This window comes from Neofelis nebulosa, chromosome 6 (assembly GCF_028018385.1).
Source record: "Neofelis nebulosa isolate mNeoNeb1 chromosome 6, mNeoNeb1.pri, whole genome shotgun sequence".
NCBI lineage: Eukaryota > Metazoa > Chordata > Mammalia > Carnivora > Felidae > Neofelis > Neofelis nebulosa.
In genome coordinates this window covers 58,436,636-58,460,193 of record NC_080787.1, presented here as the reverse complement: position 1 = coordinate 58,460,193, position 23,558 = coordinate 58,436,636, and the positions used below count along the sequence as shown (strand labels likewise).

At 38.8% G+C, this 23,558-nt stretch overlaps 1 protein-coding gene across 2 annotated transcripts in view; it reads right to left on the bottom strand.

Moving 5' to 3' along the window:
• Positions 1–4,567: 4,567 nt before the first annotated feature.
• PRIM2 (DNA primase subunit 2) overlaps positions 4,568–23,558 on the bottom strand; it is a 350,622-nt gene continuing 331,631 nt past the window's right edge. For both annotated transcript variants that reach the window (XM_058734337.1, XM_058734336.1), the window contains exons 13-14: positions 15,151–15,219; positions 4,568–5,169 (exon numbers count right to left, since the gene is read on the bottom strand). In XM_058734337.1, the coding sequence (XP_058590320.1) occupies positions 4,945–5,169; positions 15,151–15,219 (294 nt within the window). In that variant the 3' untranslated portion in view covers positions 4,568–4,944. The remainder of the gene's footprint in view (positions 5,170–15,150; positions 15,220–23,558) is intronic.

Here is a 23,558-nt window from a genome sequence, read left to right as displayed (position 1 = left end):
ATGTGTCAACTAAGAAATTGCTGCGGCTGAGGTCAGAGAGGTTTTTTCCTGCTTTCTCCTCTAGGGTTTTGATGGTTGCCTGTCTCACATTCAGGTCCTTCATCCATGTTGAATTTATTTTTGTGAATGGTGTAAGAAAGTGGTCTAGTTTCATTCTTCTGCATGTTGCTGTCCAGTTCTCCCAGCACCATTTGTTAAAGAGACTGTCTTTTTTTCCATTGGATATTCTTTCTTGCTTTGTCAAAGATTAGTTGGCCATACTTTTGTGGGTCCAATCCTGGAGTCTCTATTCTATTCTTTTGGTCTATGTGTCTGTTTTTGTGCCAATACCATGCTGTCTTGATGATTACAGCTTTGTAGTAGAGGCTATCTCTCCTTCTGTTCAGAATGATAGCTTTATTGGATAGAGTATTCTTGGCTGCAGGTTTTTCCTTTTCAACACTTTGAATATATCATATCACTCCCTTCCAGCCTGCAGTTTCTGCTGAAAATCTGATAGCCTTATGGGGTTTCCCTTGTATGTAACTGTCTTCTTTTCTCTTGCTGATTTAAAAATTTTTTATCACTACTTTTGCCATTTTGAATATTATATGTCTTGGCACGGACCCTTTGGGTTGATTTTGGCAGGGAGAATCTCTGTCTCTCCTGGATGTTGATATCTGTTTCTTTCAACAGATTTGGGAAGTTTTCAGCTATTATTTCTTCAAATGAATTTTCTGCCCTTGTATCTCTCCTTCTCATGGGATCCCTTTAATGCAAATATTAATACGAAGCTACTGAGTTCCCTAAGTCTATTCTCATCTTGCATAATTCTTTTTTCTTTCATTTGCTCAGCTTGATCACTTTCCATTACTTGTCTCCCAGGTCATTAATTTGTCCCTCTGCTTTCTCTAGCCTGCTACCCCTTAACGTTTCTTATAAGGTCAGTTTAGTGGTGATGAAACTCCTTAATTTTTGTTTGGGAAACACTTTATCTCTCCTGAGATAATCAAGTCTGAATAATAACCTTGTCAAGTACAGTATTCTTATAGGTAATTTTTTTCCTCTTAGCTGATTTAATAAATCTTGCCATTCCTCTCTGACCTACAAAGATTCTGCTGAAACATCAGCTGATATACTTGTGGGGTTTCCCTTGTACGTAACTAGTTTCTTCTCTCGTTGCTTTTAAAATGTTCTCTTTATGTTTAAACTTTGACATTTTAATTATTATGTGTTGTGGTGAAGACCTCCTGGGATTCATCTTATTTGGAACTTTTTGTTCCTTCCTGGATGTTTGTTTCCTTCCTCAGGTTAGTAAAGTTTTCAGCAATTTTTTTTTCAAGTAAGTTTTCACTTTTCTTCATCTCTTCTCCTTATGGGACCACTATACTGTGAATATCTATTCACTTGGTATTGAAGAGATTCCTTAACCTATCCTCATTTTTTAATAAATTCTTTTTTCTTTTTACTGTCAGCTAAGCACTTTCCAGTACACTATCTTCCAGATCATGAAGCCCTTCTGCATCTGCTATTCTGTTGATTCCTTCTAGTATATTTTTCATTTCATTTATTGTATTCTTCAACTCCAATTGGTTCTTTTTTATATTTTCCATATCTTTGTTCTGTTTTTTTTTTATGTTCATTTATTTTTTTTTTTAATTTTTTTTTTTAACGTTTATTTATTTTTGAGACAGATAGAGACAGAGCATGAACAGGGGAGGGGCAGAGAGGGAGACACAGAATCGGAAGCAGGCTCCAGGCTCTGAGCCATCAGCCCAGAGCCCGACGCGGGGCTCGAACTCACGGACCGCGAGATCGTGACCTGAGCTGAAGTCTGATGCTTAACCGACTGAGCCACCCAGGCGCCCCTTTTTTTTTTTTTTTAATTTTTTTTAACGTTTATTTATTTTTGAGACAGAGAGAGACAGAATGTTCATTTATTTTTAAGAGAGAGAGCACGAATGGGGAAGGGGCAGAGAGGGAGACAGAGGATCCAAAGCAGATTCTGCACTGACAGCAGAGAGCCCAATGCAGGGTTCGAACCCATGAACTGTGAGATAACCTGAGCCGAGTAGGGTGCTTAACTTGCTGAGCCACCCAGGTGCCCCCTCACTTAGTTTTTCCACTCTTCTCTCCAGTCTAGTGAGCATATTTGTGATCATTACTTTAAACTCTTTATCAGACATATTTGTTTCATTTAGCTTTTTTTTTTTGAGGGTTTGTCTTATTCTTTTTAGGGGGGAGTTTGGCTTTTTGTGTTTCTGTGAATTAGTTGGAACAGCTACTTCTCCAAAACTTGAAGGAGTGATCTTGTGTGTGGTCATCCCACGTCTGCTGTGTGCCTGGTGACATTGGCTGGCTGGCTGGAGCTGCGGCTGGCTTGGGCTGGAGGTCTGAAGCACTTTGTGCTGGCCAAGATAGGCTGGCCAAGATAGTTCTGAAACTGGCTGAAACTGAGATGGGCATGGGCAGTTCTGGACTCTGCTCATAGGGCACCCTGGTATGGTGGCTGAAGCTGAAGTGGGTGCAAAGCAGGATGGGTCCTGGGCCACTCTGTGCTGGGAGCACTCTGGGAGCTGAAGTGAGTGCAAGCCAGTGAATTGGGTGTACTCAGCACAGGGGGTGCCCTGTTGGGGTAACTAAAGCCAAGGCCGGTGTGCTCTGGGGTGTTCTGAGACACTTCACACAGTAGATGCCCTGGTAGGGTGACCAGTACAGAGGCAGGTGGGGGACTGGGGGTTCCGGAGCAGTCTACACAGGTGGTGCTCTGGTGTGGAGGCTAGAGCTGAGAGGCAGGCTATGGACTAGGGGTTTCCAGGATGCTCTATGCAGGGGGTTATCTGGCTGGGTGGTTAGAGATGAGCAGGCATGAGCCAGGAGGTCCCACAGTGCTCTGCTCTAGGGGTGCTCTAGCAAGCTGTCTGTAACCAAAGTGCTGTGGCCCTGGAGTATTCTGGTATGCTTTGCACCTGTGTCACTTGGGTGCAATGACTGGAGCTGTAGTGAGTGCCAACCAGAGGCATCCGTGTGCACCATTCTGTGGCCTCCTGGGTTGGCATAGGCTAAGAGTCTAGGGGCTCACTGAGACAGCAAGCTGGCTGTGGCATCCAGAACTCTGCTACCGTCCTCAGTATCAAGGGGTAGGGAGCATAAACCATGTTGCTTAACATCCCATCTGGCCTGGATAGAGTCCCACCAACTCCCTGTTTGGTGGAGTTGTAGGGCTGGATCTTTTATATGCTAGTTGCTCTTTTAAACTGGCTTTTTCTTGTGTTCTATTCCTTCAGTACTCTCTCTCCCTACTGCACTTTGCATCAGGGATGGGGTTCCCTTGTTACCGTGTCTCTCTCTTGTCATTCTCTATGTGGCCTATCTTTTGTTGTACATAAGCTGTCCAATTGGCCCTTAGTTCTTCAGGAGGAATTGCTCTATAAATAGGTGTTGATTTGGTGTGTCCACAGAGGATATGACTTCAGGGTCTTCCTACCTCACTATCTTAGGCCAGAACTCACTTTGGTATTCTTTTACCAAAAGGTAAATTGCTTATCTCCATTTTGTTTAGTTCTTTCCCTGATTTTGTCATGTTCTTTCTTTTGGACAGTATCCCTCTGTTTGACTTTCTCTGTTGCTATGAATTAGGTGAAATAACTACCTGAGTGTTGAAGGAGTGGCCCTGGGTAGTGGCATGGACTGCGTGTTCGGTGGCTCTGGTTGGCTGGCTAGAGCTGGAGGGCTTGTGGGCCGGAGGTCCTGACGCACTTTGTGCCAGGGCTGCACTGGCCTGGACAGCTGGAGCTGGAATGGATCCTGGGGTGCCTGCCTTGATGCCACACTAGCAGAACAGCTAGAATAGGGCAGGCATGGGCTGGGGCTTTCTCCACACCGGGGCGGCCGTGGTGAGATGGCTGGAGTGGAAGCCAGTGCTGGCTAGGGGTGTCCTGCCATGCTTAGCACCTGGGCCACCTTAGCAAGATGGTTGACATATAATGGGCACAGCCCAGGGATGTCCTGGTGTGTACCACACTGGGGCAGTTTGGTAAGACAGCTGGAGCTGGTGTGTGCTAAAGGCCCAAGGCTCACTGAGGCAGCAGATTGACTAGAGTGTCAGGATGCTGCTCCTGTCTATACTGCCAAGGTGGAGGGGGAACATAAATAATGCTGGTCACCAGTGCCTTCAATCCTGGAGAAAATTTCCAGCAGTTCTCTACTGCTTGGCAGATGCTCTAGGTTTAATAGTGCATTGCCTTCACTTATATACAGTCTAGTTGCTCTTTATGTTACTGTTTTACGGCTGTGCCCTAGGTTAGGCGAATCTGCATCCAAGCCCTTCAGTACCATCCCTCCCTACTGCAGCTTGTAGCACTGGGAGTAGGATTCCCATTACTGTGTATCCAGCTCTCCTACCCTTCTTTGTGTGGCCCCTCTCTATCCTTTGTGTGCAGAAGCTATTCATCAGCCTTTAGTTCTTCAGAAAGAACTGCTGTAGGTGTAGGTGTAGGTTGGGTGTGTCCCGTGTAGAATTCAGGATTTTCCCATGGCACCGTCTTGGATCCCTCCTCATAATATGACTCCTTCAACTACACACATTAATACACATTTTTGCATTTATTGACAAAAATGATCCAGAAAAGGATTAAGTAAAAATTACAGTGGTAAGGGTTAATAGTTGTTCTTAGTTCTACTGTCTCTAGGAAACTGTAAGCAGTCTAGAAAGCTGTTATGTCTCCTAAAACAGGACTTAGATCACACCACTCAAGTGTTAGATTTCAAGAGAAATTCTTCCTTTTTTCCCTTTTGTCAAAGCAGAATAGAATGGAGGTCTTTGTTTTTACCCGTAAGCCTGCTTTCCAGAGGATGAACTGGGGTGGGGTGGAGGGAGTAGACAAAGAGGTTAAAAAAGAAACAGGCAAAATCTTGAAAGAAATGAAAGCTAGAGAGGAAAAAGGGTTCTTAAGCGTTTAAGAATCATTCATTGAAGTAATCCTCTAGTCCTTCCATATCCACTTCCAGAGAGGAATTCAGAGAGGCCAGAGCAGATGATGCATCCTTGTTTTTCTGGACACTTGGTTTGGGTTGAGGAGCTTCTGGTTGGATGGACTCCTTTCTGATGTCTTTACTACCAGTTAGAATCCGTTGGCTCTCAAAAAAGAACTGGTTAGGATGGCTCAAAGAAAAGCCACAATCATCCACCTGAGTAAGAAAGCAAATGTATGTATTAACACAAAGCAAAGGTATAAATAGAGGGACTTCATAAACCAGTCTAGACCTTGTTCAAAAACTATTTAATGCCCAGAACATGGATCTTAGTAGTTCTCGGTCATAATAATCAATCCAGTACTTACATGATTTCATTCAGAGGGTGCGTCAACTACTACCTAAACATTAATGGCTTCTTGCATTTGTATTTCCAACCCAAACCTCTGCTCTTAGTTCCCGTTCCCTATCCAACTCTACTTCCAGATCTACCTCTTAACATCTCAGATGGCTAAGCAAAGTGGCTGCCATATTGTCTGTCAATAAATATTTTGTTGTTTAAAAAAAAAAAAGAAGAAGAAGGGTATAATCTTTAAACATTCCAGAATTGGGGCACCTGGATGGCTCAGTTGGTTAAGCATCTGCCTTCGGCTCAGGTCATGATCTCGTGGTTTGTGAGTTTGAGCCCCACATCAGGCTCTGTGCTGACAGCTCAGAGCCTGGATTCTGCTTCTGATTCTGTGTCTCCCTCTCTCTCTGCCCCTCCCCTGCTTGCACTCTGTTTCTCAAAAATAAACAAAACATTAAAAAATAAACATTCCAGGACCATAGGGAGTGGACATAAACAGACACTGTTTTGATATTGGTCCCTGATACCACTCATGTTTTAGAGTATATTTATAAATCTGGCCTATGTAATCCCACTTAGTATCATAAACACTGAAAAAGCAACCTAATGTAATTTCTTCATTCCAATCTTGAGTTTTCCCTGCTCTTACTTTTTATATAAAATTTTTTTCTTTTGGTAATTTTCAGTGGGACTTAACATAAAACTATGAACCTGCTTATGTTTGCATTATTTCTTTTCACAAATACTATCACTAAACTTTAAATTAAATCTTGAATATCATTTCCAATTACCCATTACCCTGTGCCTTTACTATTCAATGATGCTTTATAAGGTGTTCAGATGATATTTGAACATTTAGCAAATACTACTTTTTTTAACTTTGATTCTAAAATTTATTAATAAAGAAAACTATATTCCTTAATATTAGCAAGCACTTAATGACTACTGTGTGCCAGACATTATTCTAAGTGGCATAAAACACACATATATACTCATTCACAAACATGCATATATTTAGTTAACTTCCATTAAGAGCCCTGTGAAGGTAAATTATCAGTATTTCCCACTTTAGAGAGAGGTTAAATAACTTACCCAAGATCACGCACTGGCAGGGCTGGAGATGGGATATGAATTAGCACAGTCCATGCTCATAACCAGTATGTTCTGCTGTCATGTCCTTGTGCCAAGGTCAATGATTTTATGATGTATTCATTTCTTAAGTTGTATAAACCTTTACTAACTCTTGGGCTGTGACCTAAGAGCAAGATAGCTCCTAAAGTGTAAACCTTTTACATGAGTCACTTTCTACACACTCAACCAGTGGGTCAGATTGAATTGATCACGTGTCGAATCTCTGCCCTCCCTGCCTTCTGCAGTGGAAGCTGACAACCAAAGGATACCATTTTACTGCATTTATTTGTTGTTGTTTTTTTTTGTTAGGGGGTATTTTCATTTCTTTTTTTTTTTTTTACAAACTGAGAAGCCATTACACTTTTTTGTTCATTTGTCTTATATTAACCTTTTTATGTCTCTTTTTGTACTGAAGTGACTTGTATATATATAGTAGGTATCTAAATATTTGGTGAGTTGAGTCCAGAACCAACAGTGTATACCAGTCATATGTGCCACGTTATGAGCTAGTAGTTTTTCAGCATACAAGAATGCATTTGACTAAGTCTAAAGAAATTTCCAGCCTAGTGAAGTCAGTCATATACTTAACACTCTTTTATTCTTGATAGAGGTTTTTAAGGGTCACAGATAAAGGCTTATTATCTCCATATTAGAGACACATTCTGGCTGGGGAGATCAAGGAAGGCTTTGTGAGAGAAGTGCTATATGAGTTGAATTTGGGAAGATGGAAAGAGTGAAAAGCTGGGATAATGAGGTCAAGGTTAATACAAACAGCAGAGCCACATGAGCAAGGTAAGAAGCAATGTCCCTGGAAAGCAAGTAGATCAGATGGCCTGGTGTAAAAGGCATATAAAAGGGAATAATAGGAAATGAAGTTGGAAAGACAGACTGGGGCCCGACCTCAGAGAGCCTTGAAAACCAGGGTAAGTAGTCTAGACCTAATTTTGCAGGCATCAGGGAGTCACTAAAAATCCTTGAGAGGGGAGGTGATGTGATTAAAGCAATGCATAATCGTATGGTGGATTAAAATGGATTAGCAGGGGGTTAAAAGAATTGCTGTCATGGTTCAGATGGTTCAGAATTAACCCTTTTAACAGGTGAACCAATAAACAGAAACAAGGTGTTTTTTGGTAATACTTGAATACCCCAGGATTCTCTGATTCTCTTTAGTCAGTTGTTGATATATGTTGGGCCAATAATTTTATAGTAAAGTCAGTGCATAGTAGATTGATAGCATTTAGACTAATTCATTTTAAGAGTTATTACTCAGGTCACTAGAACAAATTTTTATCTGCTACCTTGCTGCTTAATTTTAAAATGTTTCCTGAATGTTTTATGATAAATCTATAATTTTTATTAACAATGGAGTCATTTGTGAACTTCATTATATTCGATTTTTCACGCAATTCATTAAAAAGTAGGAGATCCAATATAAAGTTTGCATTTTACCAAGTGTTTCATGAAAAGTTTATTATGTAACATATCAATCAGAAGGCTTTACATTTTATAGAGAACATTAGAGATTGGAAAGACCTTGAAGATCCTTTCAATTGAACCTTCTACATGTAAAACTAGGAACATGAAGCCTAAAGAGATTACCTAGTTTATGCAAAATCATTGAACAAGTAACTGGTTTTGTCTGAATTATAATTAAGGCCTTTGACCAGATCACTTAGTTGCTATCAAATCTGTTTTAAGAGGTTTTATGCAAAGTCAAATAAACTTAACAATCATAACATAATATTTAAAAAATTTTTAAAGATGTTTATTTGTTTTTGAGAGAGAGAGATGGTGTGAGCAGGAGAGGGGCAGAGAGAGAGGGAGACACAGAATCTGAAGCAGGCTCCAAGCTGTCAGCACAGAGCCTGACACAGGGCTTGAACTCATGAACTGTGAGTTCATAACCTGAGCCAGAGTTGGATGCTCAACTGAGCCACCCAGGCACCCCAAGATTATAAAGATGATAAAAAACATAGTGGTATTATTTCATGTAAAAAAAAAGAATCTACTGCTTTGGCTATAATTACATTGGAGATTTTCTACACCTAAAGTTTCAACGCGTTAAAATTCTCAATACATCTATCATCACGGAGAGGACTCTTAGGATTAAAATAAATTAAACTTCAATTTGGACAAAATGAAATCTTTATAAGCCTCAGTTTCCTCATCAATGAGGTAGAGATATTAATATGATTGCTATGGGGAAAACCAAGAAAACAGGAGTGTACAAACAAAGTTGTTGGTTCTATGCTATCTACTGGCTTTGCAAAGACTCAAGAAAAGCAAGTCACTTAAAAAACAAACAAGTTGAGGGGATCCTGGGTGGCTCAGTCAGTGGAGACTCAGACTTCGGCTCAGGTGATGATCTCATAGCTCCCTCTTCTACTAGAAAGAAACCTGAACTGGAAATTATTGATGGCATATTATAGGTGTAGTTAATTAAAAAAAAAAAAAAAAAAAAGTTGAATTCCAGGGTAACTGGGTGGCTCAGTTGGTTAAGCATCTGACTCTCTTGATTTCAGCTCAGATCATGATCTTACAGTTTGTGAGATCAAGTCCAGTGTGGAGTTCTGCACTGACAGCGTGGAGCCTGCCTGGGATTCTCTCTCCCCACTTCTCTCTGCCTCTCCCTTGCTCTCTCTCTCTCTCTCTCAAAATAAACATTAAAAAAAAAAAAAATTGAATTCCAATCTCAAAACTATACTCAAATGAGACCTTGCCCGTACACTGAAAGATGAATAAAAGACCTTTAAATGTTTTTAACTTTAAAATATATTGTTTAAAAAATGCACATATTTTTTATTCCACTTTAATTTTCTTATTAACCAACTAAAACAGTGACAAGGGTCTTGAATCAAGGGCATGTACCATGTTACTATGTGACATTTGGGTTTTCAACTGTCTCTCTTAGGTTTGGGATTGCATTTTTGTAACTCATTTTGCTAATAAGTTCATTTTACTGAACTTATGGTCTAATTCAGTTGCTTGATAGCATGATGAAATTATGAAGTTTCCTTCTGTATGGTGGATTGTACTTTTTTCTAAAATAGATTGTCTTTTAAATATTTTTTCTTTCAGTTTTATTTCTGGCTAAAGGAAGCGTAATGGCTGCCATACAGTTTCCTTTCAGCTTGTCCAGAAAAATTAACTTTGGTTTATGCCCCCCCCCCATGAAAACAGATTTTACTTCAAAATGAATTTAGAATAGAGAAAGCAAATTATCCCCATAGAAACCCCCAATTTTAATTTATTTCTGCTTAAAGGTCAGCAGCTATTTCCTTTACTCCTTATTTTTAAAAAAGTAGGAACATTCTAGATTTGGAAACAGTGAGAATTTTTGTTTCTTTCCTTGCTGTTTTTCTTAATTGGCTGCTATTGGTGATGTTTTCCTTTTGGTGGGTCATTTTTTATGTTTTGTACATTGTGTTCACTAGTGAGAAAGGGAAATTCTGTGATGCATTTTCATTCTGCCATATTAGCTTAGTAGTCTCAAAGTACTGTAAGGGATATGAAATAAGATCAGTGTAGTTGGCATCCAGGAAGAAGGAAATGGGTTGGACGCCTTTATAGGCTACATTATAAATTTTGGATTTCATCTTCAGAGCAATTGGGAAGCCCTTTAAGGTTTTTTTTTTTTAAAGCAGTTTACTAAAATAATCATGTTCCTCTATTTTAAAGATCATCCCAACAGCTGTGTGGAGGGTAAAGACCTGGAATGGTGCATGTGTTGTAGACAGTGGGAAATGAGTTAGGAAGCTACTACCATGATCCAAGCGAGAGACAAGATGATGGCTTCTAGCCCAGTACTCTAATTGATATCCATAATAATGACCCTGAATTATTATAAAAGAGCTTAATTCTATTTGGTATATCCTGTTCAAGATTGCAGGCAAATGTGATAGAATTTAATAAGATTTCTGCAAAGATTTATATGGTGGGAAAAAAATGCTTGGCTATTTGGAAAATAAGTATCAAGAATGACTCAGTTTGCTAAAGAAATGATTTTCAATTACAATTCGGAGATTAATCCACACAAGGCCGAGTGTTTTCATTTACACACGGAGCATACCAAAAGCAAAAAACAGACCACAGTAAAAAACATTGCTCCCTAAAAAACACTGAGGAAAACAGATTTCAAGCAGCCCAGATTTTGACATCTACTAACAGAATCTCTCTCAAACATTTGCTTGGAATCAACATGTTCTGCACACGATGACCTTCACACAAACATAGGTCTCGTATTTCTGCCACAGCAAATGTAGATTTTGAAGGAATGGAAGCAATATTGTTTTACCTATGGGATGTTTGGGTTTTAATCAAGAGATTTTGCAATGACAGCTTATAATGAGGCAGCTGGTATTACCAAAAAAGCCATATGGAACTATCATAGTGCGGCTGAAAATGGTATCAATTAACTGGTTCATTTTCAAAACTTTCGTTAAAATGAACTTGATTGCAAAATCCTCAGGAAAATAAATGTAGCTTTAAAAATTTTTGTTAAGTGGGGAGGCAGGCAGGATGGCAGAAAACTGACAATAAAAATGGATTCTAGTTTTAATTTAATGAGAAAAAATAATAGATATTCACAACTAAAAATCTATAATGAGACATCTAGCGAATTCAAACAGCCTGTTTATTCCATTGATTTTTATGTGGCTTAAGTTATATGTGGGAGGATTTAGACATACATCTTTTCAATATCTTCACTAATCTAAGGCAAGTTTTTAAATTGCCCATAGCAGTAATATTCCTGTAAGAAAAGAATACTCAGTAGATACTACAAAAGCAGATCTGGGAACTAGAAAATTTCTTCTTATTTTTTGTGATTATGTCACAAACTCAATGTTTAAATCTAATTTTCACATCTTATTTTAAAAAAAGGAAAGAAGTTGAATGACAGACCTTAATTTGTGGAAGTTCTGAGGCGTCTTATTAAAGAGAATCCACAAATAATTAAGAACTCTCAAGCTGAGTAGGCAAATTAAGGAATACGGTCTCTAAGAAAAAGGTTAATTCAAAACTGGTGCGGAAAATATCAAACAAATGTGGCTTATCGGGTGAGATTCCTAGACTGCTAAAACTAATGAGAATTTGTGTTTGTTTCTATTTAAGTGAGGTTTATTTTGTCTTTTAAATTTTGTGAAAACAAAGTCTTTATGGTGGTAAATAACAGTAATATTTTCAACAGTTAGGTGTAACAGAAAGAAGGGGAAGACCCACAGCAGACAGTGGTGGGGATGGTTCTGGCTCCAGATCTCCTATTTACAAATTATGGTACCTTGGGCAAGTCATGTAGAATTGTTGGTTTTCAGGGTTTTTTTTGTTTTGTTTTTTTTTAACATAAACTATGATAGTTGGATCATAAATGTAGACAAGAAAATGCTAGTGACCCTCACAGTCATTATTACAGGTACAGTATCAGATTCTATAGAAGCACACAGTTATGGTCAGGCTCATAAGCTTTAATGACTTACTTAGTCCATCTCTTATAAGCAGTAGGACCTTACACAGGTTGCTCACCTTCTCAAAACTTTATTCATAAACGGGAATAAAAATAGTACCTCACTGTAGTACTGTAGTGTGCATCAAAAGAGCTAATATGGTCAAAGTACTTAGTGCTGTATTGGGCATGTGTTAAGGGTTCTACAGATGCTGGTTACAGTACTGTATTCATTATTGGTAATATTATAGGATATACTTTTCCTATGAAATATTTTATAAGAGATTCTGTTATTATATAACCAAAATATAAAAAATATTCCATAAAAACTAAATAGGAAAAATAAAAATGATTATAAAAAGCATAGCATGGTAGCTGATGATGAATTCAATGAATGCAACATCTTTTGGGGGAGGGTCACGGATGAATCCCTTTGAAACCTGATAAACAACAGACTCCGAAAAAATGCACATATACATTCGCAGAAAAAAATGTCTCAGGAAGTTGGATGTCTGTCCTAGGTTAGGGAGCCATGATCAAGACCAGCAGTTGCAAACAGGGGGTCAGTGAGCTGAATTTCACCTGCAGATGTGTTCTACTGACTTGTATACAGTCTTCAAACTTGTCAATGTGAATGCCCCTAACAGGATGTGAATTCATCAGCACACCATGGTGCCTCCCATACTCTCTGGTGGTTAATCTCAGCCACCTTCACAGTTTTTTTTTTTTTTTTTAAAGTGAGAGAGAGAGAGAGAGACAGAGAGAGAGCGCGCGCGCATCTTAAGCAGACTCTATACCCAGCACAGAGCCTGATGAAGGGCCTGATCTTACAACTCTGAGGTCATGACCTGAGCTGAAATCAAGAGTCAGACACTTAAATGACTCAGTCACCCCGATACCTCTACCTTCACTTTTTTGGGTTATTTGCCTAACCTCTGTAGGCCTCTGAGTTGTGACCCTGGCTTTACACATTTCAGAACCTACTAGTAGGTCTTCTTATATAGGCATATTTTGTTTTATTGCATTTCCCAGATATTGTGTTTTCTACAAATTGAAGGTTTCTGGCAACCCTGCAGTTGAGGGAGTCTATCGGCATTTTTCCAGCAGTACTTGCTCACTGTATGTCTCTGTCACATTTTGGTAATTCTCACAGTATTTCAAACTTCGTTATTTTTGTTATGGTGACCTTTGATGTTACTACTGTAATCGTGTTGTGGCATCAGAAACCATGCCCATGTAAGATGCCAAACTTAAACTGATAAATGTTGTATGTGTTCTGACTCCTCCACTGACTGGCCATTCTCCTGTCTCTCTTTCCTCCAGCCTGCCTATTCCCTGAGACACAGCAATACTGAAATTAAGCCAATTAAGAACCCTACAATGGCCTCTCAGTATTCAAGTGAAAGGAAGAGCCACAAATCTCTTACTTTAAATCAAAAGCCAGAAATGATTAAGCTTATTGAGGAAGGCATGTTGAAAGCTGAAACAGGCCAAAAGCTAGGCTTCTTGTGCCAGTTAGCCAAGTTGTGAATGCAAAGGAAAAGTTCTTGTAGGAAATTAAAAGTACTACCCCAGTGATCACACAAATGATAAGACAGCAAAACAGCCCTATTGCTGATATGGAGGAAGTTTTCGTGGTTTGGACAGAAGACACACCAGCCACAGGATTCCCTTAAGCCAAAGCTAATCCAGAGCCAGGCCCTAACTCTCTTCAATTTCATGAAGGCTGAGAGAAGTGAGGAAGCTATAGAGGAAAAGTGTGAAGCTAGCAGAAGTCGGTTGGTTCATGAAGTTTAAGGAAAGCAGCAGTCTCTGTAACCTCAAAATGCAAGGTGAAGCAGCCAAGTGTTAATACAGAACCTGCTGCAGGTTATCCAGAAGATCTAGATAAGGTAACAAATGAAGGAGCTACACTAAACCAACAGATTTTCAACGTAGACAAAAGAGTCTTCTTATGGATGAGCACAGAAAGTGGTTTCATGATATGGAATGTACTCCTGGTGAAGATGTTGGGAAGATTGTTGAAATGACAACAAAAGATTTAGAACATGACATAAATTTAGTTGAGGAAGCAGCAGCAGGGTTTGAGAGGACAAACTCCAATTCTGAAAGATGTTCTACTGTGGGCAAAATGCTACCAAACAGCATCGCATGCTATAGAGAAATCATCCATGAAAGGAAGTTAAGTTGATACGGCAAACTTCTCTGTTGTCTTATTTTTAAAACCAACCACAGCCACCCCAACCTTCAGCAACTACCACCCTGAACAGTCAGCAGCCATCAACATGGAGGGAGGAACCTCCACCAGTAAAAAGTTATAACTTGCTGAAAGCTCAGATCGTGGTTAGTATTTTTTAGCCATAAAGTATTTTTTAATTAAGGTATGCAAAAATACCTATTAATACCTGTCATAATGCTACTACACACTTAATAGACTACAGTATAATGGAAACATAACTGGTATCTATACTGGGAAACCAAAAAATGCCTTCAGCTCACTTTATCATGATGGTCTGGAGCCGAACCCGTAATATCTCCAACGTATGACTGTACTATAGAAGCATGGCAAAAGAGGCTAACAAGATAAAAACCAAACACATTTCCTTGAGTCCCTTGCAGTCAGGGGTCTTACGTGTAACTAAAGTTCAGCCATGCAGGTAAATATGAGATATGGGAAATAAGAGGAACATGAGGTGGCAGCCAGAAGTAAAACAGATTTTCTACAGGGAAGATGGCAAAAGCCTCTGGTTTTCCTAGGCACCTAGGGCAACTGTTCTACAGCTACTCCAAGATTTGGCTACCTAAGGCCGTTGGTCAAATCCAGCCCACTATCTGTTTTGGTAAATAAAGTTCTACGAGAACACAGTCATGCTCATTCCTTTATATATGATCTATGGCTGCTCTGGACTACAAAAGCAGAGATGAGCAGTTTGACAGAGACCATATGGACAATACAGCCTAAAATTTTTACAATCTGGCACTTTCCTAAAAAAGTTTACTGGCCCTCGGTCTCATCCCTAGACGTGAAATGGTGGGTGGCAGCTATAGTAGAATAAGGTTTTCTCATTGTGTAGCTTCTCCTTGTTACAGTATTTCTGGGTCTGTAGATTCCTAGATTAATTCTCTGGCCCCTCTATCAATTTTATAAGTTACCTAATACCATGTGAAAAATCCCTTTCTGGTGAAAATAGCTGGACCTGCAACTAAAAACCCTGAATGAAACACAGAATAACAACAAAACAAAGGATTAGGCCATAAAGTTTAAAAATGTACTTACATTATGTGTCATCTCGAAGTACTTCTGACAGGCTACTTGGTAATGTGTCCCTTTTACTAAATCCAAAATCTAAAATGAATGGGAAAAGGAGAAAGCAAAATTAGAAACTAAGTCTCTCTAAACCACTGTAGTTCATGGTTGTTGGCCTTTTCATAATCTTTATTCCAGACAGGAAATGCATTAAATCATGTAGCATGTTGTACTTCTGCAGCCTGGGCACCGTGATAATTTTGACATTATACACCAGCCGCTTAGGTCAGCATTAAGCTACAGATGACAAGAGATAGTAAGTGATCTTTGTGACCTACCAACTGTGAATTTCAATAACTTTACCTTGACAACAAGATGAAAACAGATCCTAGTATTATGACTTTGACAGTTATTGTCAGAACATCACCTTGCAACTTCTCTTCCAAAATTATAGATATAAATCTAGTAATCTAAATGATTGGTGCATGAAGCAATCAGGTGTACTATTTAGATTTTTATTTTCCACATTACAGTTTATACAGATACGGCTCAAAATACAGCTGTGTGCCCATCAGGAAAATTTAATGTAAGCCCTTTGGAAGAGTGTCTGTGGAGAGGGAATGCTTTTACCTTCAATCAGATTTGTTCTTTTTTTGAAATGAAGTTATTTCTAGTAAAGCTCAGCAGAATATGAGAGTGAATAGTCTATTCTGAACACCTATTAGGAACATCATCCTATCTTTTGTAAATACAATTTGCTTTCCAATTCTACTTCATGTAATCTCTTCAGAGCGGTACAAACTCCCATTCTTATCAGCCAAGTGCAATGCCAGTTGAAATTTGTAAAGTTTCACCACCTCCCCTGCCAAATAAATAAAATATATATTTGGCCTATTTATCAAACACAGTAAAAATGCTGGAATTAAGAGATAGCCTAAAATGAAGGGAAATGTAATTCTGGAGAAATGTTCATTTTTATCCCTTTTCAAAAGGCTGACCTTCCTGTGACAACAGAAATGTACATGAAGTCTCAAATTCCTGCTATCCTCATTATTGAATATAGCTTACATCTTTTGACAAACACACAAAATTATTACAGTTACAGAGCAGGAATCATACAATACTGACAGTGTGCTTAAAAGAACTGTTTTTCTTTGATTGTCTTATAGATTACATTTCTGCATTTCAGGTCACCTTTTATTAAATCCTTTATGAAAGACCTATATAAATGCCAACCAACCACAGCACCCAGGATCCTACTTGACTTGTCCATTTTTCTCCAATTCATTAGAGCAGAAATGAAAAATAAATCAATTTAAAATCAATGGCTATAAAGTTTTAAAACTGAAGCAAGCAACAAAGTTTTCAAAGTAATTTTAACACTGAGTTCGTACTCTCCAATGTTTTTACATACAGATATTCAAATTGTGTTGAGATGAACTTATAACTGATTATTTGCAAACATCAATGATACCATGAAGGAATATCTGTGAACTACAATTTTGGAGAAGCAAAGCCTTCAAACTTTAGTTAAATTTAAATGATACCGTAAATTACCTGAAGAGAAATGAATTCACAGAAATAAAAAGCTCAATTGTGTGGTATATAACAAAGCTCTTTTATGTAAAAACACAACAATAAATCCAACATCATATTCTATGTATATACATATTCTTAAGATATATATATTTAAATATATATGAGCTTATATACATATATTTAAATATCTTCCTTGGAAAGTAAATGTGTAACATTATATACAAACATTCTAATATATATATTTGGGAAACATTTTTTTTTAATTAAAAAAAATTTTTTTAATTAAGTTTATTTATTTAGAGGGAGTGGCACAGAGAGAGGGAGACAATCTCAAGCAGGCTCTGCACTGTCAGTGCAAAGCCTGACATGGGGCTCGAACTCATGAACCGTGAGATTATGACCTGAGCCAAAACCGAGTCGGACACTTTACTGACTGAACCAATCAGGTGCCCCAAGATTTAAAAAATATCTAGTTGGGGAAGCCTAGCTGGCTCAGTCAGTAGGGCATGTGACTCTTGATTGTAAGTTCAGGGTTGTGAGTTCAAGCCCCATGATGGGCAGGGAGCCTACTTTAAAAAATAAATATAAAAAATTAAAAATAAAAAATAGTTGGGTGATATATGTTAAAGAAAATGGACACATAAGCCACAGAAGGAGAAAAGCTTATGTATTTTGAAATTTTAGGTTCCATTAAAATTAAATTTGGATTAATCACAGATCAACCCTTCCCCTCCACCCTGCTCCACTCCGAGAGAAGGCTCTTAACAAAAATCATTTAGTTTTCCTTTCACTTTTTGCTTTATTTTTCTACAATGAATTGTTACTTGAAAATTTCTTGCAAATCCAGAAATAAATCATTCAACCATCATCAATCCCTAAGTAACTTTACTGATCATGTCACAGCCTATTTAGGGTGAATGAAGGTTTCTACACATATGTAAAGGTGTAATAGGGGGAAAAAAAAAGACAATAGAGTCTTCTTTCATTGCCCAAAAAAAAAGCTATTCAAAGAAAGACCTAAAGAGAGGTTCTAGAGAAGGAGAAAGAAAACCCTCCACAGTAATGGAGATGTGAGGACAATATATGAACTACTAGAAGAAAACCAAGAGAAAGGCTGCTTTGAGACAATTAGATATTATTTATAGGTATTACCTTCATTTCAGAGATGAAGAAATATATCCCCTTAAAATAGGGGTGTCTATCTAGTGAGTGCCGTTTACTGTGGGAAGAATTAAAAAATCCTATGCAATTTATGATTTTCTTTTCTTTAAGGGGAATAAGTGAAACATTAACTCAAGAAACCCAGTAACTAATAAACATATATACTTTAATTTCACATTATGATCTAGATTATACATACACAGGAGGAGAAAAAAGAAAGAGAAGGATGTTATGGACCAATGAATGAAGTTTGGTGTTTTTCTCTGAGTAAAATGGGGAGCTACTGCAATTTTCTTGGCATAGGACTGGCATGACCTGACACTGTTAACAGGATTATTCTGCATGATATGATGGAAACAAACTAGAGGGAGTAGGGACAGAAATAGGGAGCTCATTACAAGAATCCAAGGAACAGATGGTACAGGCTTTGGCCAGGCTGGTAAGAGTAGTGGTTACAAGCGGTCACATTTCCCACTTACTGGCCATAACCATTTTTGAAAAACAGCTGTTCTGCACAAAAATGCTCAATAGGAACCTATTCCCTGATGTTTTAGAGTAATTCATTACCTATCACTCAACACTTTCCCACTCTGACTGATTTCCTAAATAAAACTAAGTAGTCTAAAAACTCAGTAAAATGCAGGGATACCTGGGTGGCTCAGTCAGTTGAGTGGCTGACATTGGCTCAGGTCATGATCTTGTGGTCCGTTGGGTCTGAGCCCTGCATCAGGCTCTGTGCCAACAGCTCAAAGCCTAGAACCTGTTTGGGGTTCTGTCTCTGTCTGTCTGTCTGTCTCTCTCTCTGCCCCTCACGTGCTCACACTCTCTCTTTCTCTCAAAATAAACATTAAGGGGCGCCTGGGTGGCTCAGTCGGTTAAGCGGCCGACTTCAGCTCAGGTCACGATCTCGCAGTCCGTGAGTTCGAGCCCCGCGTCGGGCTCTGTGCTGACAGTTCAGAGCCTGGAGCCTGTTTCAGATTCTGTGTCTCCCTCTCTCTCTGCCCCTGCCCTGTTCATGCTCTGTCTCTCTCTGTCTCAAAAATAAATAAACGTTAAAAAAAAAAAATTTTTAATAAAAAAAAAAAAAAAATTAAAAAATTAAAGCTCAGTAAAATGCAAAATGTAAGTAACAAACTATCATGTAAAATAAATGTAGAATACCAAAAATGCCACTTACTAGTCACTAAACAATATGAGTTAACAAATAGATACTTCTCATACAATAGCCAGTGAGTAGGACACCTGAAACCTCTGTCAGGCAACATCTTAGATGCACACCCACTCTGTGGACTTCAAAATATTCACAAGTGATTATGATGTTCTACCATTTTTAAAAAATAATATATTTATTATTTTTTTAACTTACATCCAAGTTAGTTAGTATATAGTGCAATAATGATTTCAGGAGCAGAATCCAGTGATTCATCCCCTACATATAACACTCAGTGCTCATCCCAACAAGTGTCCTCCTTAATGCCCCTTGCCCATTTAGCCCATTCCCACCCCCCCCCAACCCCCTCCAGCAACTCTCAGTTTGTTCTCTGTATTTAAGAGTGTTCTAACATTTCTATATGGAATGTAACTTGGGGCTTTTTCTGCACCCAATTTTCTTTAATTTTTCTGATACAAACCTCACTAGCAAATGCTATACTAAGATAGTCTACAGGTATGTTGAGGATGGTACCGGTATAATTTGTCAATGGGATGGATGACTCCAAGGCAGGAAATACAAAGCTAAAAATCAAAAGAAAAGAGAACTGAGGTATCAGCAATATACTAAAATCAGTTTGTGAAATAGAAGCAAAGACAGAAACTTGACCAAAAAAACCCCAAAATCTAAGGACAGATGCCTGAGATAGACTGTAGAAAAGAATTATAGGTCAGAAGCTAAGTTCTCACAACATGTTTTACATGTCCTTGGAAAGATTCTTTGCTTTTCTGAAGGTGGACCACTTATATGTTAATGTACAGATGCTGAAAATGCTCACTGCTAAGTCACAAAGGCTGGACAGGGATGGTTAAGCAGTGATGGTTGGCATGCACGATGACAGTGGTTACTGACCCTTCTTTATTATTTACAATTCAGGGTCTCAGCAATGGTTGGGCTCATTTAGAGTTTAAATTTTGTGTGTAGGTATAATTCAAGTAATCACTTTTTAAAAAATGCTGAGTTCTAACAGAAGAGCCCATGTCCCAGGCCAATGGACATATATGCTTGATTCTATGATAGCCAGACTACTGTGAACCTGAAAAAGACCTAGGGTTTAACCAAAAGTGGTGTGCTTTTCTTTGAAACTAAAAATTTTTCTTTGATGCTTTCAAGAATGAAGAAATATTGGCTGTGGTAATATTTTTATAGTGTTAATTTTGAACTTACCTACCTAATCTTGTCCTTTTTTTTTTTTTTTAAATATGCTTTGGGGGTAGGGGAGGCATATGGGGAGTTATTTCATATTGTGCTTATTTATACATATTTTTTGTGTTGGAATCATATATAATATGACATTAAATTTTTTTAAAGAAAATGAAATTCTGTGGGAGGCTGGCTTGGTTAAGCGATTGACTTTGGCTCAGGTCATGATCTCACGGTTTGTTGAGTTCAAGACCTGCTTTGGGCTCTGTGCAGACAGCTTGGAGCCTGGGGCCTGCTTTGGATTCTGTGCCTCCCTCTCTCTCTGCCCCTCCCCCACTTGTACACGCGGGCTTGCTTTCTCTCAAAAATAAACAAACTTAAAAAAATAAAAAATAAAAAATAAAAAGGAAAATGAAATTCTGTAAAGAAGCCAGAATGAAGATGTAGTTAGTCAACAGTACTTTTTTGGCAATGTTCATTCAGCCAGATATCTTCTGAAGGGTCAAACCTCCATCCTCCTAAATTGGCCTTTGCTCTTCTTAGAGGGATAGCTCCATAAGGTTCCAGTTCAGCAGGCAGGGACTGGCCAGAGAAGAGGGTCAGAAATAAAACAGGTGAGGGAAACTAAATGAGATGAAGAAATGTGAGGAGGAGACAAAAAGAAACAAACAGGAAAATGAAAGAACCAGGTAGAAGACAAATGTAGAAAGCCAGAGGAATGGGGTAAATGAAATGGAGATCACAGCTTACTATTTACGTGGCCTGTAAACACCAAAGTATAACCCATAGCTCACAAAAGGTGTTTCAAATTCCATTTTGGAAGAGCAAGAGCACACCATGATTTCCTCTGGTATATACCAAAATAAGTGTCAATTCTGATGATGAAGCTAGAAGTTTTTTTTTCTTTTTTTAATGTTTATTCATTTTTGAGAGACAGAGTGCAAGCAGAGGGTGGCAGAGAGAGAGACACACACACAGAATTCAAAGAAGGCTCCAGGGTCTGAGCTCTCAGCACAGAGCCCAACATGGGGCTTGAACTCATGAACTGTGAGATGACCTGAGCCAAAGTCAGAAGCTCAACCAACGGAGCCATCCAGGCACCCTGGCTAGAAGTTTTTCTAACTCTGCTTTAGAAAAATGTAACCGAAGAATTTGAATAATCATATCAAATAAGGCTCCTTTGAAAATACAAACATTTTTTAAAGTTATTTATTTGAGAGATAGAAAGTGTGTGTGCACATGTGAGTGTGCATGCAAGTGAGCAGGAGGGGGGGAGGGGGCAGAAGGGAGAGGGGGAGAGGAGGAGAGGGGAGGAGAGAATCCCAAGTAGGCTCCATGCTCAATGTGGAGCCCAACACGGGGCTCGATCTCATGACTGCAAGATCACAACCTGAGCAGATATCAAGAGTCAGACACTTAACCCACTGAGCCACCCAGGTGTCCCGAAAATACAAAATTGTTTAAAGAAAAATTTCTATGAAGATTTAAGACTATTGATCAAATGGAAATTTTACTTTTGGTTTTTAATGCCAATATTTCCAGAATAAAGTACAAAATGTCAAGCATAACAATCCATTTATTGTTCTAATTCATCAGTGACCAAAAGGCTCAGAAAAAAATAAGAGTAGTTGGGGCGCCTGGGTGGCTCAGTCGGTTAAGCGTCCGACTTCGGCTCAGGTCACGATCTCGCGGTCCCGGAGTTGGAGCCCCGCGTCAGGCTCTGGGCTGATGGCTCAGAGCCTGGAGCCTCTTTCCGATTCTGTGTCTCCCTCTCTCTCTGCCCCTCCCCCATTCATGCTCTGTCTCTCTCGGTCTCAAAAATAAATAAACGTTAAAAAAAAAAATAAGAGTAGTGACATCAAACTAGATTTTGGTAATTAATATTCTTTAACTTTGCTTTTTATTTTTAATTATTTTTTAACAGCTGACCAAAGCCCACCATGAAGAATAACACTTCATCTACCTCTTCATCCTCAGGGCTAATAACTATTTTGGTTTTGAATTTTTTGTTTATTTGTTTTGAATTCTAATACAGTGGCTACCCAAGATACCCTTCCAGTAGAGGAGGAAGGAGCATATTAGGTGATGTTTTCCTTATTTCATTGGTAATATATTACAGCTAGTTGACAAACATAGGATATACAAAATACTGATGGGAAACCTTTCTATTTACATACTCACACACACACTAGAAATATAGAAAAAAAATTAAAACAGAAATGTACATAACATTTTATAACTTTGAGCCACACTTCCTTCTTTCTTCCTAATGCTCTCTACTATTCCCTGCCATCTGTAGCTTCCTCTATGCCCTTTGCTTCAGAGCCTGCCAGTGAGGTCCAGATGATTTCCTGGCAGCAGAACATAGCCACCTGCCTGTCCTTGGCTTTGGTGAGTCAGGTGCTGCACAGCTAGGTGTGCTGAGCTCACCAATCAGACATGCAGTTAATCTGTCTCTAATTCAAGGTCATATTCTGTCTTATTTAAAAGTGATAACAAGCTTGTTTCTTTGTAAAAAGCTCAACCTTTTGAAAGTAGACCTGCTGATATTTTTCCACTTCATCTCTAACCATCCTTTATTTCAAAGGTGAAAGAAAATGTGGTACAGATGCAGAGTCTGGAACACTTTTGAACATATTACTTTGCTCCTATTTCTTACACACTCAGCATAGCTTAGGCAGCCGCCACCTTACATCTCTGCTGTGACCTTCATTTATTGGCAGATCAGGGGCAAGTTTCCCTCTCTTGAAGATGTACTTTCACTCATTTAAAACATTACATGCCAAGAATTTTTCTGACTCACTCTTCATTTTCTATAAACACAGTTATCTGACTGAATCGATTCCACCTCCAAATGTCTCTAAAAACATACCCTTTCCTCCCCATTGTTCAGGCTGTAATCATTCTCTTTTTTATTGAAAAGCTTCTTGACTTATTCTTTCCTCACTCAAGACAGCTTCCAAACTGCCACCATAGTAACTTTTCTAAAATCAAATCTAATCCTGGCATTGCTGGTTTCCAGCCGAAAACGGGTCACAAATTCATTATGGTCCAAAAGGCCTTGTTCATCAGGCCCCAAGTCTCCTTCTTTGGGCCCCTCTCCTGCTCTGCCTGGTCACTGGGGTCCTTACGCTCTAGTCCAGGTCCTCCCACAGTGTATTCTTTGGAATTTTAGCTCACAAAATCCTAATGACTCAGAGGGTTTTTTCACCTAATGCCTTTTTTGGTTTGGTTCCAATGAGAATTATCTAAGTTTCTTTATAGCAGGACTTAACAGGATAGTGTTCTTCAGAGTAATTTGTCTCCAGAACTTGTTCCATAGCTCTCCCAGGACTAGGGCTCCTCAAAACACACCCTGACAACTTGTCTACATAGGCTCACCTCC